General features: G+C 43.0%; 1 protein-coding gene across 9 annotated transcripts in view; it reads right to left on the bottom strand.

The window, feature by feature from the left end:
• SLC4A8 (solute carrier family 4 member 8) overlaps window positions 1–19,451 on the bottom strand; it is an 81,069-nt gene that overhangs the window by 14,261 nt on the left and 47,357 nt on the right. For 7 of the 9 annotated variants that reach the window (XM_038378402.2, XM_038378398.1, XM_038378399.1 and 4 more), the window contains 9 exons: window positions 16,934–17,067; window positions 15,687–15,932; window positions 12,003–12,108; window positions 7,378–7,539; window positions 5,459–5,572; window positions 4,530–4,691; window positions 3,083–3,334; window positions 1,389–1,457; window positions 732–905 (listed from right to left, as the gene is read on the bottom strand). In XM_038378402.2, coding sequence (XP_038234330.1) covers window positions 732–905; window positions 1,389–1,457; window positions 3,083–3,334; window positions 4,530–4,691; window positions 5,459–5,572; window positions 7,378–7,539; window positions 12,003–12,108; window positions 15,687–15,932; window positions 16,934–17,067 — 1,419 coding nt within the window. The remainder of the gene's footprint in view (window positions 1–731; window positions 906–1,388; window positions 1,458–3,082; window positions 3,335–4,529; window positions 4,692–5,458; window positions 5,573–7,377; window positions 7,540–12,002; window positions 12,109–15,686; window positions 15,933–16,933; window positions 17,068–19,451) is intronic. The other 2 variants (XM_038378405.1, XM_038378406.1) reach the window with 1 other exon arrangement.

Below are 19,451 nucleotides of genomic sequence, written 5' to 3'. Positions count from 1 at the left end.
GGGTCAAATGGACCAAGTCGATGATGGTTTCACTCAATTTTCAGATTCAGAACATCTTTTGTTTTCAGGTATGCCTCAATCCACATTCTAAAACATTCTGAAAACACAGTGGGCCCGATCCTCATGTACTGAGGCCCCTTAACAGTGCTCAGGTGATGCACAGGGGCCTTGACTTCATTAGGGAAAGGTGTGTTTTTAAAACATGGTAAAATCCTAGTGTAGACAAGGCAAACTATCATTTTAGCAGGCATTAGCTGGTCGAGTTCAAGCCTGGACTCCGGCTCTGGGTTGTCCTCAATCAGTTAACTACAACTGCCTTGTTCACACAGGGATTTTGACATGGTTAGTTCACCCATGTTAAAAATACATCTTTTTTCCTAGTTTGGACATGGCCCCAGAAGCAGGGCTAATCCCTATCCAGTTAACCTAGCAAGCATAACAGAAATGCTGCCCCAGCTCATTCCAAATGGCAGGCTTCAATGAGACTGCTCATATGAGTAAGGGATATAGACAAGGCCTTTAGGGATCTCTTCTCGTTTGCACCACACAAAAGAGCCTGAATAGGGAATTATATTGACACTCATTTTACTTTGGCATTGGAGGCTGTAGGGGAAATGAGACTCAGTAAGACCCTTACTAATTCTTGAACAAAACCACCAATCACACCCTAAAGCAGATGGCTGGTGTCTATCGATACAAACCATCCAGCTAGAAAAGAGCAAGAGCTTTACCATCATGGGAAAGACGATGGCAGCAGGAGAAGCTTTAATGGCCCAGAGTAAAACAAGGCACGTCAGCTGGATCACGGTGAAGAGATGTACTTTTCGCAAGGGGACGTGCCGTAAGTAGATAAAGTCGGGCTGGTGTTTTGCTGGCATTCCGAACAGCTTCAGGCGATCAAAGAACTGAAAAGACCATGTACAGAAGAAGTTCTGCTTACACAGGATTTCAAATGCTGGCCGAGATTTGCATTTAGTAGTTTAAGTTATTAATAGGAAGAGAAATAAAAGAGTCTCCTTTAAAATAACAATCTAGTAGGATGTTGAAAATTACCATATGCAAACAGGCATGAGTCTTTGTCCCCCCTTAGTGGCTAGATCATGTGTAGAGGTTTGTGATTCTACTACTGCCTGTAAGCTAATGGACCAGGTCATTTAACTCAAGGATTAATAACAGCACCATATAACTCTTATACAGCACTTTCCATTGGTAGATCTCAGAACACTTTACCAATGGGGAAACTGAAGCACAGGGTGGGCAATGACTTGCCTGACATCATCCAGAAAGCCAGTCGCAGGAATAGAACCTAGGTCTCGGGACTCCTACTTCAGTGCACCATCCATTGCCACACTATCTAGCACACAGCCTTGCGCTACAAAATTACATACCTGAATTCCTCCGAGTGAAGAAACGCCCATGTAAAGGAACACACCATAAAGCACAGGCATCGGGATAAACTGCAAAGAGAACGTAAGTATTAAAGATAAATGCATATACAGTAAATAACAGCCATATAAGGCTTGCCTACCATTAAGGCTGACATTTTTCATGCTTCAGCTCTGTCTCGGAATGACTTTTTGGGGGAAAGTTACATCAAAAACGATTCAGTCGTTTCCAAGAACGAGATTAGAGGAAAGTAGGTTATTTCGCCAATGTTCAAATGTACTTCTCAATGCTGCTGCATTCTGTGACATTAACGAAAAACCATCCCCCTAGTTCATTGTGACTACATATAAGGCTAGCATGCTTCATCTTAGCCCACAGGTAACGTTTTGGGGTGAAAACTTGTAGGACAGTCTGTGCAGCCGCTATTGAATGGTTAGCCTTTATGAAAGCAGTGCATGCTGGGAATCACAGTCAATTTGTAACTGGAAGACCAGCAGGTGGATGTGGTACTGGTCTAAATAAGCTTGATTTCATCCAGTTTTAAAAGCTAAAAAGGAATAAGCCTGGCCCTGGCTGGAAGAAAAAAAGGAGTTTGTGGTACATGCTCATGTGCTCCAGGATGATGGCCTAGATGTGACCCGAGTCCAGACTCTGCCTCCGTGTCTCCCTTTAGCTTTAAATCAGTTCCATAGATGGGAATCCATCCAGGCAGGCTTTCCCCCTCCTCAGCACTCTGGGTCTTACGGCTTGCACATGCCTCCCCATCATTGACACATGCAAATGGGAGAGCTCCTGTGTGCAAAACCCACAGCCAGGCACATGTGGCTTTTGCATGTAAATTCACATGCACATGTGGTGTGGGCATGAAAAACACATGCATAGAAATATACACGCACAAACAGAGGGCTCATTTGACAATCTGGCTGTATGGGTCTGCCACCTTATCCATTAACCCTCTTTAAGGGTATGTCTTCACTGCATAAAATTGTGTGTTCTTAACTCAGGTTAGCTCAGTTATGTTAAAATAGCAGGGAAGACGCAGCAACTCGGATTTTAACTCAGGTTAGCAGCTCGAGATAAAGTCCATGGGGAGACTGAGGTTGAAAACAAGTTGCTAACGTGAATTAACAGCTGAGTAGACATGTCTTCACTGCTGTTTTAAACAAGGTTAGCTAACCTGAATTAAGAACGTACCTTTTTTTTTCAGTGAAGACATACTCTAAGATGGAAGCCAGTTCTGAGGAAGTGAGTACAGCGAGCTGCCACCTCTTATGGTAATGCCCCTTGTAATATTTCTTATCACATTATCCATGGAAATAGGAACGTGGGAGTTGACAGACTGGATCAGACCTGAGGTCCATCTAATCAGTACCAGAGGAAGTGCAAGAAACCAGCAAAAGGCAAATGTGGGATAATTTGCCCTCCCATGAAGTCTCACCTTAATACTTAATAGCTAGAAATTGGCTTAAACCCTGCAGCACAAGAGTCTCTATCTCTTTTTTTCCCCTTACATTATCTATAACAACTATGGATATTATTGTTATCCATATAAATGTCCAATCCCTCTTTGAATCTTATTAAGTTCTTGGCCTCGGGGACATCATGTGGCAGTGAGTTCCACAGTCCAATCACAAACACAATATTTCTCCATATATTTATTGTCCTGATGAACTTTGGGTACTTTGTGTCCTGTTACCTTTAACACAGCAGTCATGAAGACGGAACAGCCCATAAGCACAAAGATCATGAGGCCAGTGACTCTTTGCTCTCGTATCCCGAGAAATTTCGGTTGTTCTCCTGGAGCTGAGGAGCCAGACTCTAGTTTAAGGCTGTTCACATGGGTGATGGATAGAACAGTTGCAGCAACAAACCAGGGCAGCCCCATCACGGAGCACACACCAAGCATTATTGCAACCATCAGAAGGTCCAAGTGGTAACCACATCCTTTCTGCAAGAAAACAGAATCCAGTGAGACAAGACACAAGCTTTATCCAAAGGGATGATCTTTGAAAACAGACTAATGGGTTGAAATCCTGGTTCACATTAATGGCAGTTTTGCCATTGACTTCAATAGAGCCAGGATTTAACCCATAGATATTAAGGCCAAAAGTGATTGTTATGATTAGCTAGTCTAATCATAACAAAGGCCATTCACAGAATTTCACTCAGTTATTCCATATCTTGAGGTTGAGCTGGAGCACATTTTTCAGAAACACAAACTAAACCTTGATGTACGATGCACAAGTTATGTTTTTTAATTAAATGCCATGTAACGATCTGAAAAACACCAATATTAATACAAGAAATAAAGAAGTGCTGAGTTATTTGTGTTCATAAGAATCCTTTCAGAAACAGAATTCATAATTTTTATCCAGAAACATTCCAGCAGGAAGATTTTATGCTTTAATAAAGCACCTTGGAAAACTAACATCCTTCAAGTCTATAATTGTCCAGTCATGTAGAAATTAACTTTGAAGTAGAGTTTGGTGTCAAAACATTTCAATTCCTTTTCTTGTAAAAAAAAATCGATAAAAACGAAAAACACTCAAGTTTGTTGACATTTTTCTTGAAAAACCGTCCAAAAAAATCTAACTTTTGGAAACTGAAAACCAACAAAAAAAATTAGCTTTTTTAATATGAAAACCTGGAAATTATCAACACAACCAGATTTTTTTTGGTAGAAATTTCCATTTAATCAGAAAGCTATTTTTCATCAGAAAAATTTTGACCGGTTTTATTTTTAAGTAACTAAGAAGAAGCTACAATATGAGTTACTTTGTGGTGTGTCAGACTAATTAATTCCCGTCAGAGATGGTAATACAAACGTCTCCTCGATATTTTGGTTTTAGGCTAATTTATCTGTTAGGAAGATTATTGGCCAAATTCTCTGTTTCTCTGCTCCTTGTGTAGTCATTTAGGGCCTAATCCAGGAAAGCATCTTTATTTAGGAGAGCAATTAAGCAACTGCTTAAAGTTAAGCATGTGCTTAAGTCAGGGCCTTGCAAAGTGAGTGCAAAGCTGATGTAAACTGCTACCATTCCGATTTGGAAGCATGTCACGCTCACTTTGCACAGGGGTAAATGACACAAGGTTCAGAGTAATGGAGAATCAGGTCTCTTCATCCACTCCTCAAACACTGTTACCTTGAGTTTATGCTCCTTTCTGTTTATGATAACAGCAGTGATTTGCTGGTCCATGAATATCAAGATGGTGCAGAGAAGAGCTGGGATGAGAGCTGCTAACACCGTCCACCAGGGATTGGGTCCTATCGGGCTAATAATCCACCCACGGTCATCTCTTGTCGGCTACAGCAAAATACATACACACAGCATAATAAAAGCCATTTATCGAAGCAACTGTACCATCCATTCTCAGTCATTTTTCTATCTGTGTACTTATGGGCCTCACAGTCTTGAATGTATTTATCCTCAATACCCCTGCAAGTTAGGGCAGTGCTATTGTCTTCATCTTACAGATGGGGAACATGTTACTAAAGAGAACATTTTCAAAAGCTTCTAAAGGATTTAGGAGCCTATGGCCCATTTTTTTCAAAGTAATTTATGCAAAGTAATTTAGCCCATTGATTTAGGCTCCTAAGGCCCAGATCCTCGAAGGTATGCCTTAACTCCCATTGAAATCAATGAGAGTAAGTTACTAAATATCTTTAAGGATCTAGGCCTAAGTGCCTAAGTCACTTCTGAAAACAGAACATCCCCCAAGCCACTCGAGTGCTTTTGAAAATTCCACCCTGAGATTTGAAGAGGCTTTCCGAGGTCACCCAGGGATACAGTGACCAAATCAGGACAGAGCTCACATCTCCTGAGTCCCACTCCTCCCTGTTCCAACCACTAATCCCCACCTCTAGGAACTGTACCCAGGAATCCTGTCTCTCAGTTTCCCCTGCTTTAATCACTAATCCATACACCCCATCCAGAAATGGGGTCCTGAGTTCTAGTCTGCCATCCTCCATCCACTAAACCTTGCTACCTTTCACAACATACAGCTCATTTTAAAATGTCATTACAAATGTGGATTGTTCAGTGAAACCAAATCTGTTACACCATTTGATTACCTTGAAGACACTGGGAACTTGTAGCTTTGGTGATGGGACTCCAATTAAGAAATCAAAAGTCACCATAGTGAGGATAGTTAAGAAAACAGCAAAGTCACTTATCATGGCTCGTACCTGGTATGAAAAATTAAAGAAGCAGTTGGCATTAGTAAGGCTGCGAGTTTGTCACGGAGGTCACGGAAATCACGGATTCAGTGACTTTCTTGAACCTCCGTGACTTCTGCAGAGGCTGGTGCAGTTGGCCTAGGCTGGCTGGTGCTGGGGCAGTCTCGGACAACCCTCCACCCCAGCAGCAGCAGGTGTTTGGGTGCATGTGGGAGGGGACTAAGGGTTGGAGCAGGGGAGGGAGTAAAGGCTCTGGGCAGCACTTCTGGGGGCTCCCCAGAAGTGGCAACATGTCCCTCCCTCAGCTCCTAGCTCCACGTGCTGCCTCTGCCAGCAGGCACCGCCCCTGCAGCTCCCATTGGCTGTGGTTCCTGGCCAATGGGAGCTGCGGAGCCGGCGCTAGGGGCAGCACATAGAGCTAGGAACTGAGGGAAGGACATGTCACCACTTCCGGGGAACTGCGAGGAGCTGGGTAGGGAGCCTGCCTGCCCCGCCAACCCCCCGCCAAGCTCCAGTGGGGGTCCCGGGCTGCTGTCCCCTGAGCACCCACAGTGCCCCCGGACCACCCACCCGAGCGCCTGCAGCACCCCCAGGACGCACCCCCATGACCACCTGCAGCACCCACCGGGCCGCCCTCCCACGATACCCGCGATGCCCCCAGGCCGTCCCCCACTAAGATTTAGTCAGCAGTATATAGTACAAGTCATGGACAGGTCACGGGCTGTGAATTTTTGTTTACTGCCCGTGACCTGTTCATGACTTTTATTAAAAATACCCATGACTACAATGTAGCCTTAGGCATTAATAAACTGTCAAAACAAAGCAATAGACAGTACAGTCAAAGGCAAATGATCTTCCCATTGAAATTCTTTCCCTTTTTATTGTTAAACGTAATGTTAATTTTTAGCAAACAGCCAGATTCAAGCATGCTTTTTAATACACGAGTCTACCATTCAGAATTATTTTTAAATCCCTGGATTCTTCTCTTTAGGAACATATCAATACCCGCAGTCAATTCCAATAGTCCTATTACTTTATCCATATTACTGCATTCTCAATTTAGCAATATTGGTGTTAGTCCAAATTGTTCAGGTGCCTTTGAGTGCATGCAATGAGGTTTGTGGGCACTGGCTAGATTTCACTGGACAAGGATCATTCTAAATATATCACATATATACCCTGATGTGCCGGAATCATGCCATGACATCTGCTTCAATACATGGAGAACTTGGTGATATTTCCACTACAGCTGTTTGAAAAATATTTTTTTCTCCCCCAGGAAAAATGTTCGCAAAAAGAAAATGAGTACTTGTGGCACCTTAGAGACTAACAAATTTATTAGAGCATAAGCTTTCGTGAGCTACAGCAAAATGTTGATTGTCAGACAAAATATTTCAGGCAAAACCCAAAATATGACCATTTGGAAATGCTACCAAGATGCTGCATGGGAGATGTAGTTCAGGAGCCTCAAGCTCTCATTCTCTTCTATAGTCTGGGCTCCCAGCTCAAACTACATCTCCCAGGATGCATTCTGATCGCCCCTCTTGTAAGGGGAGGTAGTGGAGCGCAGGAGTCCCTGGCCATGGTGCATCATGGGTGATGTAGTCTACCTGGGAAACCCAGACCATAGTGGAGGATCAGGACATGAGATCAATGAATTATAGTTCTCATGAGGGACCATAGCAAAATTTATGACCAGTCCTAATTTCCTCACATCCTTGGAATTTATATCAATATACACAACGAGAGCTACCACGAAATACTGGTCTTTCAGGAAAGAGAGGGGTGGCAGTTAGTCACCATCTTCTACCTACTCTTGTTGGGAAATAGTGGCTGGTTTTAAACATCTTCAGTGCACCAGACATGATGAAGGTGGCGAAGAAGAGAATGCACGACCAGAAGAGGACATCTGGCGTATAGGGGCCATGGTGCCCACAGGCAGGTCCAGTAAATTCACCACGCATTTTCCGACATTCCTGGAGAAACAGGTAATCAAGACACCACCATAAACACACACGATGCCCGTGATACACCACTAATGTCATGTGACATCTCAATAAATGGGCTCTTTAAAGGCCTTAGTATCTGCATAGTATAAAGACAGCATTCAGAACTAAATCCTGCAATTCTTACATAGACCAAACTCCCACTGACTATGATGCGCCTTTGGCTGACAGCATGTAGCTTTAATATGCATTAGGTAGCAACATGTAGGAATGATCAGAAGGGATGTAATGATTCATGGATATTAACACCCTTTTTTCATTCACAGATTTGAAGCCCTGAAGGGACAGTTAGATCTAGTAAGACCTCTGATCCCCGAACTCTGAACTTGACAGGAGTAAATTAGTTACTTAAAGTCTCCATCCTGCAAACTCTTAACAGATGAGAGTCATCTCTTGGGGTCATGTTTTCAAAAGCGTTCATCGCTCTATGGTTCCTGTCATGACACGTAGGGCCAGATTTTCAAAACAGCTCAGCACCCAATCTGCTGACTAGAGCTGGTCAGAAAATGGATTTTCTGTCCCTTTGAAACATTTTGGAATGTTGAGAAAAAAGAAAAAAAAAAAAAAAAAAAGAAAAAGAAAAAAGGTTCCAAACCATGATAAAAAGCCAAAAATTTCAAAATTTTTCACAAAATGAGATTCTTAAAAAAATTATTTTGTGGGGGTCATTCGAAACATTCAATAAATTTGAAATGTTTTGTTTAGATTTCGAGCTCTTTTAAAAATGTATTTTTATTTTTTATACAAAATAAAGTACATTTAAAAATGAAAAAAATTTGAAACAAATAAAATAAAAACTTGTGTTCCAAATATATCAAAATGGGACATTTCAATGTGTTCTAACTGTTTTTTTTCTTTTCTATTTTTTTAAGTGAAATTTTACTGCAAATATAATTTTGCAGAAAATGTAAGTTGCATCCAAGTGGAATTTTCAGATAGAAAACTGTTTGGACAAAATTTTTCGGACCAGCTGTAGTGTCCACCTCTTTTGACAATCTCTTCCTAATCATTGGCGTGCTTATGCCTTAAGTCACTTATTAACCTTGGGTAACCAAGAACTCATCTAGCATGACATCCAATGAAGTGAGCTGTAGCTCAGGAAAGCTTATGCTCAAATAAATTTGTTAGTCTCTAAGATGCCACAAGTCCTCCTTTTCTTTTTACCTGAATCGTTGCACTAATGACCTAATTTGTGCAAACAGTGCTGTTTACTAATGGAAAAACAGTAATGGAAATGTAATGGAAAAACAGCTGAAAGTATTACAGTCCTGCCAACGTGCATGTGATCTTAATAGAGTGGAAATGATACCAGTTTTATTTAAAAACTACCCCCTCAAAAAAAAAATGCAATAATGTTTTTCATCACAAATTGCTAGCAGAATATGGGCTATATTGTGGTCACCCTGTAGCGTGCGCTAGAGTGCTGAAAGGGCAGGGAGAGCTCACACACGAAGCAGCTGCAATCTGTCACCTTATGCATCAAGGAAATTGGGGGTAGGCAAAGAGACACAACATTGCTCCAGGTCCGACAGGAAGCTAGCTAGGAATCATCCCCTGCTAGCAGCAGCAGGCTACCAAGCCAACACTAGAGGAAGTGCAGGCTATATAGCTACAGAACAGGTATAGTCCTGCTGCTCCTGAGCATGGGGCACTGTTGCCAAGTCTTATGATTTTATTGCAAGTCTTGTGATTTTTTTTGCTCCTGGTTTTTCAGCGGACTGGACTCATGATTGCTCACCATTTGGGGTTGGCTGTACGGGCACTAGCCCTCCTGATGCATTATGCCTGCCAAGGGCAGTCATACTCTTCAGATTTGCTTGCTCAGGCAGGGCTCCTCCAACCTCCCCTCCCAGCTCTGACCTGGCTCACAGTCAAATCCTCATAGGTGCGGGCTTAGACATTACCAGTAAAATGCATTTAAACTGGCAGCTACCAATGGAGATGCCTACTCACTGCACAATGGCCATCGAACAAGCATGAGGTAAGTTAGGGTGCATTAAGGAGGGAACAGGCAGCAGGTTTAAAACAAACAAAAGGAAGTATTACTTTACACAACGCACAGTCAACCTGTGGAACTCACTGCCAGGGGATGTTGTGAAGGCCAAAAGCATAATGGGAGTTCAAAACAGAATTAGATAAATTCATGAAGGATTGGTCCATCAATGGCTATTAGCCAAGATGATCAGGGATGCAATCCTTAGCCTTTGACTGTCAGAAGCTGGGACTGGATAACAGAGATGGATCACTCGATGACAGCCTGTTCTAGTCATTCCCTCTGGGGCACCTGGCATTGGCCACTGTCGGAAGCCAGGATACAGGGCCAGATGGACCATTGCTCTGACCCAGCATGGCCGTTCTTATTAACAGAGAACAAAACCCAGCGTAACGCTGAACTGTAAATCAATGGCACATCCTCAAAACTGTGAATGCTGCTTTCATCCCTGAGACCTCATAGAAAAAAGAATGAGGAGTCCTTGCGGCATCTTAAGAGACTAACAAATTTACTTGGGCATAAGTTTTTGTGGGCCAAAACCCACTTCATTGGATGCATGCAGTGGAAAATACAGTTGGAAGATTATATATACACATACACATACACATATACACACACACACACACACACACACACACAGAGAGAACAGGAACAAATGGGTGTTGCCATACCAACTCTAACAAGACTAATCAATTCAGGTGGGCTAGTATCAGCAGGAGAAAAAAAAACTTTTGTAGTGATAATCAGGATGGCCCATTTCAAACAGTTGACAAGAAGGTTAATTGATTAGTCTCATTACAGTTGATATGGCAACACCCATTTGTTCATGTTCTCTGTGTATATATATATATATTTTCCTACTGTATTTTCCACGGCATGCATCCGATGAAGTGGGTTTTAGCCCACAAAAGCTTATGCCCAAATAAATGTGTTAGTCTCTAAGGTACCACAAGGACTCCTCGTTCTTTTTGCTGATACAGGCTAACACGGCTACCACTCTGAAACCTCTCACAGAAAAAGGAAGAATTCAGGGAAGGCGAGAGAGGGATGGAAAGGAGGGTTAAGTCAATGATAATGGTGGAAGAAGAAGTAAGTTCTCATGGAAAAACCCACAGGAAGTGATCAGAAGATTTTGGGAAAAGACCTCTATGTTCCACACAGGGTCCCCGATTCCAATAAGGGACTTAAACACACACCTAGCTTTAAGCAGTTCCCCATCTCACCTGTTTAAGGTAAGGCACATGCTTAAGCACATTACTGAATCCGAGTCCCGGGCTTGGAGTAATGAGGCCCCAAATCAGGAAAGCACTTGCGCACGTTTTGAACTTTAAGCATGCGCTTATGTCCCATTGACTTCAATGAGACGTAAGTGCGGACTTAGAGCTGAGCACAGGATTGCTTTCCTGAACAGAGATGCTTTCCTAAATCAAGGGCATAGGCAGGCTGCATTTACTGCTTGGATCTTTGCAGATGATCACCTCCCCTGGCCAAGAGAATGCTGGTCCCAAGCATTTAAACTCGAGCTGGTGAGGAAATTTTTGACAAAATGTTTTTCCATCAGAAAATGCCAACTATAACTTTTGGTAGAAGGGGTTAGTTTCGGCAAAATTTTCACAGAACCTGCATGGGATGTCAGGGGAGTGACCCCTGAATAGCCAATGACCTCGGGATTAGGGCACTCAGCTGGGTGACAGACAGAGCAAGGACTTGAACCTCCCACATGCTAGGTAAGCATCCTAACCACCAAGCTAGACTCATCTCCCTCTGTCCCACTATTTTCTGGTGGAATATTTTATTTATACAAAGTGCAGCAGCCCCAACAGAGATTCTGACTATATATTCCAGCTGACACTCACCTGGAGACCCAGGTTCATCTCTCCTCCATATCAGGTAGAACAGGTCTCCCGTAGGCCAGGTGAGCACTGTAACCACCAAGCTATTGCAGAGCAGGCCTTAGGCTCGCTTGCTCTCTCTGTCTCTCGTATTCACAGGAAACGGTGAAAGTTTTCCGTTTCATTGCGGTGAAAACAAATGCTGAAACCTTGACATTTTTTGCAAAAGAGAATTCCTGTTTTCCAGCCAGCCCTAATTTTAAACTCACAAGAATCTGAACTGCATTATTTCTATTACAATAGTTTAGTACGGTTTGAGGCCTGGGGTAACTTAGGGGACATAAGTAACAATTAGCAGCACGAAAAGGCAGAGCTAACATTAGCGGGAGTGTGACATGATGGTTATTTGGACCTTGACGCCCTTCTGCTGCCTTCTGATCTGTATACGGTGATCATACTGCAAGTGTGAAAAATTGGGACAGAGGGTAATAGGCACCTATAGAAGACAAAGCCCCAAATATCAGCATTGTCCCTATAAAATCGGGACATCTGGTCACCCTAGATCTGTAATATGCCACAGAGAAGAGCACAGGGGCCCATGCACTTACACTGACAGTGAGGTTTGCCCACTCAATCGCAGAAGGGACAATCTTCCTGTCGCTCCAGAACTGTAGGGTTTGATTGCTGGGATTTTCAGGAGCAGCACATTTACAGCTAAGAGCAAAGAAAACATATTAGGGTTAAAGTATCAAAAGAGGGGAACTCCTCAGCGATAACAGAACCTCGTTGCATAATAATTATACTTCGCTTTAATTTTTGGGAAGGATATGCTGTATTCTTAGGATTAAGCACAAAAACAAAAAGGTTTAAGAGCAAAACTGAGCTCAGTCTCCATTACAGAGGCACAACCAGCACCTCCAAAGCAAAATATGTACCATTATCCACAGTGTGCAGATGGGGAAACTGAGGCAGAGAGCAGGGAAGGGGCTTGTTCAAGGGCTCCTGAACACAAGTCTCCTGACTCCCTGTCCAGTGCCCGAACCACTAGAACATTATAATGCTCTCAAAGTACATAGCAAAACACCAGTGGTTTCTAGGTGTTGGTGGATTCCCTGTTCAAAAGTTCCCACACCTCTGTGGCACATCTCTGCGCTTTACCACTAAACAGTCACACATTATGTCAGCTGGAGTTCAAGAAGCTTAGCCCCTGCATTAAGATCCAATCCAGCAAAGCACTTAAGCATGTGCTTAAATTCAACTCCTGACACTTCTATGGCCTTCACCATCATATCTGAACATCTTACAATCACTGGTGGATTTGATCCTCCCAACTCCCCCGCGAGACAGAGAAGAATTATTACAGGCACATTAAGTGATTTGCCCAGGGTCACACAGAAAGCCTGATGCAGAGGGCTTGTCGACAGCTATTCCAGAAAAAGGCAGGATGTATCTTCAAAGCAAAATAGCTAATCCTGAACAACATGGTGTGTGGACACTTATTCTGGAATTTTCTTAATCCACTTCCAAAGCGGATTCTGGAATAAGAATGTCCACACAGGGAGCTATTCAGGAGTAGCTAGCAACTAAAGTTGGGTCTCATGAACCCAGCCCATTGTTCTATCCACTAGATCCTAATTTTTATTAACAGTAATAAGTCACCAGGACTAGATGGGATTCACCAGAGTTCTGAAGGAACTCAAATGTGAAATTGCAGAACTACTAACTGTCGACTGTAATCTTTCATTTAAATCAGCTTCTGTACCAAACGACTAGAGGATAGCTAATGTGATGCCAATTTTTAAAAAGGGCTCTAGAGGTGACCCCAGCAATTACAGACCAGTAAGCCTGACTTCAGTACTGGGCAAACTGGTTGACACTAAAGAACAAAATTGTCAGACACATAGATGAACATAATTTGTTGGGGAATAGACAAGATGGTTTTTGTAAAGGGAAATCATGCCTCACCGATCTACTAGAATTATTTGAGGGGGTCAACAAGCATGTGGACAAGGGGGATCCAGTGGACATAGTGCATTTAGATTTTCAGAACGCTTTTGACCTGGTCCCTCACCAAAGGCTCTTAAGCAAAGTAAGCAGTCATGGGATAAGAGGAAAGGTCCTGTCATAGATTGGTAACCGGTTAAAAGACAGGAAACAAAGTTAGGAAAAAAGGTCAGTTTTCAGAATGAAGAGAGATAAATAGGGGTATCCCTCAGGGGTCTGTACTGGGCCCAGCCCTATTCAACGTATTCATAAATGATCTGGGAAAAGGAGAAAGCTGCGAGGTGGCAAAATTTGCAGATGATACAAAAGTACTCTAGATAGTTAAATCCCAGGCAGACAGCGAAGAGCTACAAAAGAATCTCTCAGACCTGGGTGATGGGGCAACAAAATGGCAGATGAAATTCAATGTTGATAAGTGCAAAGTAATGCACACTGGAAAACATAATCCCGACTCTACATATGAAATGATGGGGTCTGTAACGGGGTGATCACCCACTCCGGGCCTGAAAGGGTTACAGCCAACCCTGGGAGAGGGCTGGTGCTGCAAGCCAAAGGCTAGGCTGATGGGGAAGGCAGCTACAGCTGGGGCCACGCCCCAATCAGGGCACAGCTGGTTTTACAAAAGACTGTGAGCCAGGTGCTTAAGCAGTCTCTCTCTAGCTGTGGAGAGAGAAGGGTTTGGCTGTTTGGGAGCTCACCAGGGTGCCTAGAGCGAAGCAGGACTGGGGAAAGGCCTGGGGAGCTCCAGGCTGGAAAACCCCCAGCCTGCAGGCCTTGCTGAAGGCCTAAAGCAGATACTGGGGTTGCAGAGGGGCAGCCCAAGGTTAGGCAAAGGCAGCAGGTCCAAACCTTCCTTGCCAATGATGAGTAGTGCAGACTGCAGTCTGCCCCAGTGTGTGGGTGGCTAGATGAGGACTGGCAGTAGCTGCTGAGGCAAGATGGGGACAGAGGGTGGGGATTCCCTGGAGAGGGGAGACCCAGACTGTCGGGGTAAAATAGGGGGCAGAACCCTGATGTAGAAGGACATGGGGGGCCTGAAGCAAGTGGGACACTGGCCTGCAGAGGTGCTCCAGAGGCTGGAGAGATAATTCCCAGGACTACCAGTGGGAGGTGCTGCACCGGTGAGTTGCGCCTTATAGTAGGGTCTAAATTAGCTGTTCTCACTCAAGAAAGAGATTGTGGAGTCATTATGAATAGTTCTCTGAAAATATCCATTCAATGTGCAGCGACAGCCAAAAAAGCAAACAATGTTAGGAATCATTAAGAAAGGGATAGATAAGACGACAAAAAGTATCATATTGCCTCTATATAAATCTGTGGTATGCAATAATCTTGAATACTGTGTGCAGATGTGGTTGCCCCATCTCAAAAAAGATATATTGGACTTGGAAAAGGTTCAGAAAAGAGCAACAAAAATTATTATGGGTATGGAACAGCTTCCATATGATGAGAGATTAATAAAACTAGGCCTTCTCAGCTTGGAAAAGAGATGACTAAGGGGGGATATGATAGAGGTCTGTAAAATCATGACTGGTGTGGAGAAAGTAAATAAGGAAGTGTTATTTTCTCCTTCTCATAACACGAACTAGGGGCCACATGAAATTTATAGGCAGCAGGTTTAAAACAAACAAAAGGAAGTGGTTTTTTTTTCCCCCACACAAAGTGCAGTCAACCTGTGCAACTACTTGCCAGAGGATGTTGTGAAGGACAAGACTATATAACAGGGTTCAAAAAAAAAAAAACCTAGATAAATTCATGGAGGATAGGTCCATCAATGGTTATTAGCCAGGATGGGTACGGATAGTGTCCCTAACCTCTGTTTGCCAGAAGCTGGCAATGTGTGACGGGGGATGGATCGCTTGATGACTCCCTGTTCTGTGCATTCCCTCTGTGGCACCTGGCATTGGCCGCTGTCGGAAGACGGGATACTGGGCTAGATGGACCTTTGGTCTGACCCAGTATGGCTGTTATGTTCTTAGCCATAGACCAGTGCCGGTCCCTGAAATCTCCCTGACGGAGCTTAGGAAGGTAACAAGCCAGTCCCTGTTATCAAAAAGGCTGAGAAACGCTGGGCTAGATCATCTTCATCTAATCACATGTTTAAACTCTTCTTATTCAGCAAGGTGCTGCAATTCTGCTAAAGTTAATGGGAATTAAACATGTGCTTAAGTGCTTTGTTAAACAGGGTTGGGCTTAGGCACATACTTTGCTGAATCAGCATCTTACTGTCCTGTTTGATAAGAGTAGCTTTAGAAAAGGAGGAAAAAAAAAACGCAAGATGAACTCACTAGTAGAAGGTAAGGTGGTTGAGCTGACTGTGCATGTGGACAGGGTAGGTTGCCCCTAGCTTAATCAGTTTCTCTAGAGCTTCGTAGATGAAAATGATACAGATCAGAGAAGCAAACGCTTCTTCAGTAAAGCGAGTGATGTAGCGTACTAGGGAGCTGGAGTCTGTTGCCACAAGGACGATGCACAGGAAAGCAGTCCACAATCCAATACTGGTTCTCAGGGAAAGGTAGGAGAGTGCGTAGTCTCTGCAAAAAGGAGCCAGGGACATGCGCCAAAGGTCAGAATAAGCGAACAGGTGTACTGTTTTCAGTGAATGGCACAGGACATTGGGAAGGATTTTATTCATGCATTAACACTCTTATGAGAACCAATTTAGTGCATCATGGCTCTCCAGGCCAACCACCACCATTTAAGGGTGTAGACCAGGCAAAGAAGAGCTCAAATCTATTATTATTTATTATTAATCAACCTAGCAACGGCCCAATTAAGCCAGGCACTGTACACTTCTATATTAAAATTTCAGTCCTTGCCCTTAAGAGCTCACAGTCTTCAAACACACACAGGCATAACATTAAGAATGTACAATCCTTAAATTCAATGGGACTAGTCACTATGGCTGGTAGGAAATTTTCCATCCAAAAAAATTTCCATTGATAGAAAAGTGGATTTCCAATGAATTTTTTTTTTTTTTTTTTTTTTTTTTTTTTTTAAAAGAAAGCGTCTGCTTTCTGTGGAAAATTTGAGGTTTTTTGTCAAAAAACAATGCTTGGAAACCAAAATATTTCAGCCAAAAATGAAAGATTTCACTTTTTGGACAAAGTTTTTCAGTATTTAAATTTCTACCCAAAAATCAATATTCTCTATAGGGGAACCACTTTTCCATCAGCTCTATTAGTTAAATGCTTAAAGTTAAGCATGTGCATAAGTGTTTCCAGGATCCAGGCCTAAAAGACAGGACATATGAAGTGGATGAGACAAACAAGCATTTGGGGATGGGTGCTAGGAACTTGAGAATGTGCGTAACTTTAAGCATATGAGCAACACATTCATGCCTCATGAAAGTCAGCATATTGTTCACCATTCCAATTTTGTTTAAATCTATTCAAACTATTCCAATCTAACACATTCACTCTCGAAAGAAGCACTGTTTTCTTTGCAAGGAGGAAAGAAAACTGTATTTTATACCCTGTTCTTTTAATCTGCCACCTGGGTCAATTCTGTACATTCTAAAGAGCACAAGCCTTACTTGCAGAACTTGAACAAAATCTTTTCAAACACCAACACCGGTCCGGTACTTCCTAAGATAGTGAGGGGTTGTCCAGCAAACAGAGAGTACACAACTCCAGTCATCGAGGCGCCAAATAAGGATTCTATTGCACTCTGAAGTAAAAAACAAACAAACAGATAAATATTCCTCCATCTTTAAGTTTTACACACATTGGGTCTGAATCTCATTTACACTTAATCCACTTTACACTGCTCTGTCAGTGCATAAGGGTGGGCGTAAACTATCTTCACACCATTTTAAGCTGATTATACACTGCCAGAGCGCTGTACGTGGCCTTAGTGGAGAATTCAAGTGATTATTTTCAAAAGAGACTAACACCCGGACAGATTTTTAACGGGAATCCGGCACCCAAATCCCTTAGTTGGTTTGAAAATCCCAATCTGCATCTCTTTGCTTGCATTTTATATTACTAAATAGCAATATGCATATGGGTGTAGTACCAAGGGACTTTACTCAGCGACCGAGGAGGTCCTTCCCAGTCCTATAGTCCTTTTGATGGAACGAAATACACTGCCTCAGTTTTCCCAGCTGTACAATGGAGATAATGATAATGCCCTCTTTTGTAAAGCGCTTTGAGGGCTACTGTTGAAAAGTGCCAGATAAGAGCTAGGGATGAGTATTGTTTATGGATTGCAGTATATTGGATTTAGTGAATAAAATCTGCAAATGCCTCTTCCTTCCTTAAGATTTTATACAATTTGGGGAGTTCTGGACTCTATCCCATGACTGCAAAATGCAAGGCCGTTCAGAGGGGGGCCCACGAGGGCCATTTGGCCTGGGCCTCAAGCTCAAAGGGGGCCTCAAATTTAGACGCTTTTTAATTTTTTGGCATTTGATAAGTTTCGCAACTTGTTTTTGTGCACATCCCTATCAGACCAGAATGTGACACGCTCTCTCAGCTTAGAGCTGCAAATTTAACGAAATAAGAGATGTGATTTGGTAAAAGACATAATTTTTTTTGTTAACTGATATAGATTGTCATATTAAAGAGTTTAAAATGTTCATAAATATTAATAAAAATATATCGCACAAAATTAGACCACGTGTCATCATTTTTTATTTTTATTATGGCTAGGGGCTTCAAAAGCTGGAAGTGGCCCAGGCCTCTCTAGACCTCTGAGAGGGCCTGCATGTAAAAGAATACAATGCATAGTGCTGAATGAAAGTGGCGTAGGCTCATGGCACACTCTTGTGAACCTTTACATAAATACACAACCTGTGGGGGTGCGGGGAGATAGTAACACAGGCAAAGACAAGACGAGGAGTTGTACAGTCTAATGCAGCACAATGGGAAACCAAATTACGAAAGACACTGGACTCATGCCCACAGCGGCTAGCCCCTGCTGCCCCTTCTATTACAACAGCTACTCTCAGTTTTTAGCACACTAGCTCAATTGGAGCTAGCACGGATCGGCCTCCTCCAGCTAGAATCTACATCTCCAGCTCCAAATAAGTATAGATGTACCCTGAGAGTTTTACATGGACACCCATCATATTCTATCTATGCCTCTCATCCTACCTCCAGCAGGATCTTAATTTTAAATAGCAGTCACTCCGCCAGGTTAGGGTTATTCACCTATCCAAACTGAACAGGCTGCCCCGTGGAATAACAGCTTTGAAAATGTAACATTGAAAGCTACGCTTTGTTCGCGTGCCCGAAGTATATGCCGCACACACCATGGAATTCCATGGGACAGCAGCTTTGCTGATGTGAATTGATATCGTTCCACCAAATCAGTCCGTGTTGCCAACTCTCAAGAGTTTATCATGAGCCTCATCATATTTGGTAGGGTTTCTTAAAGCTCCAGCTCCCCGAGTCAAGTGATTACACGAGAATCTCAGCTTTCATTTAAAAATAAATAAATTTCTAGCCTGCCTGGTTGTGGAGAATCATAGAATCATAGAATCATAGAATATCAGGGTTGGAAGGGACCCCAGAAGGTCATCTAGTCCAACCCCCTGCTCAAAGCAGGACCAAGTCCCAGTTAAATCATCCCAGCCAGGGCTTTGTCAAGCCTGACCTTAAAAACCTCTAAGGAAGGAGATTCTACCACCTCCCTAGGTAACGCATTCCAGTGTTTCACCACCCTCTTAGTGAAAAAGTTTTTCCTAATATCCAATCTAAACCTCCCCCATTGCAACTTGAGACCATTACTCCTCGTTCTGTCATCTGCTACCATTGAGAACAGTCTAGAGCCATCCTCTTTGAAACCCCCTTTCAGGTAGTTGAAAGCAGCTATCAAATCCCCCCTCATTCTTCTCTTCTGCAGACTAAACAATCCCAGCTCCCTCAGCCTCTCCTCATAAGTCATGTGCTCTAGACCCCTAATCATTTTCGTTGCCCTTCGTTGTACTCTTTCCAATTTATCCACATCCTTCCTGTAGTGTGGGGCCCAAAACTGGACACAGTACTCCAGATGAGGCCTCACCAGTGTCGAATAGAGGGGAACGATCACGTCCCTCGATCTGCTCGCTA

Source organism: Dermochelys coriacea, chromosome 20 (assembly GCF_009764565.3).
Source record: "Dermochelys coriacea isolate rDerCor1 chromosome 20, rDerCor1.pri.v4, whole genome shotgun sequence".
Classification (NCBI taxonomy): Eukaryota; Metazoa; Chordata; order Testudines; family Dermochelyidae; genus Dermochelys; species Dermochelys coriacea.
The sequence above is the reverse complement of the archived record's forward strand: the minus strand, read 5'-3'. Positions and strand labels throughout refer to the sequence as shown.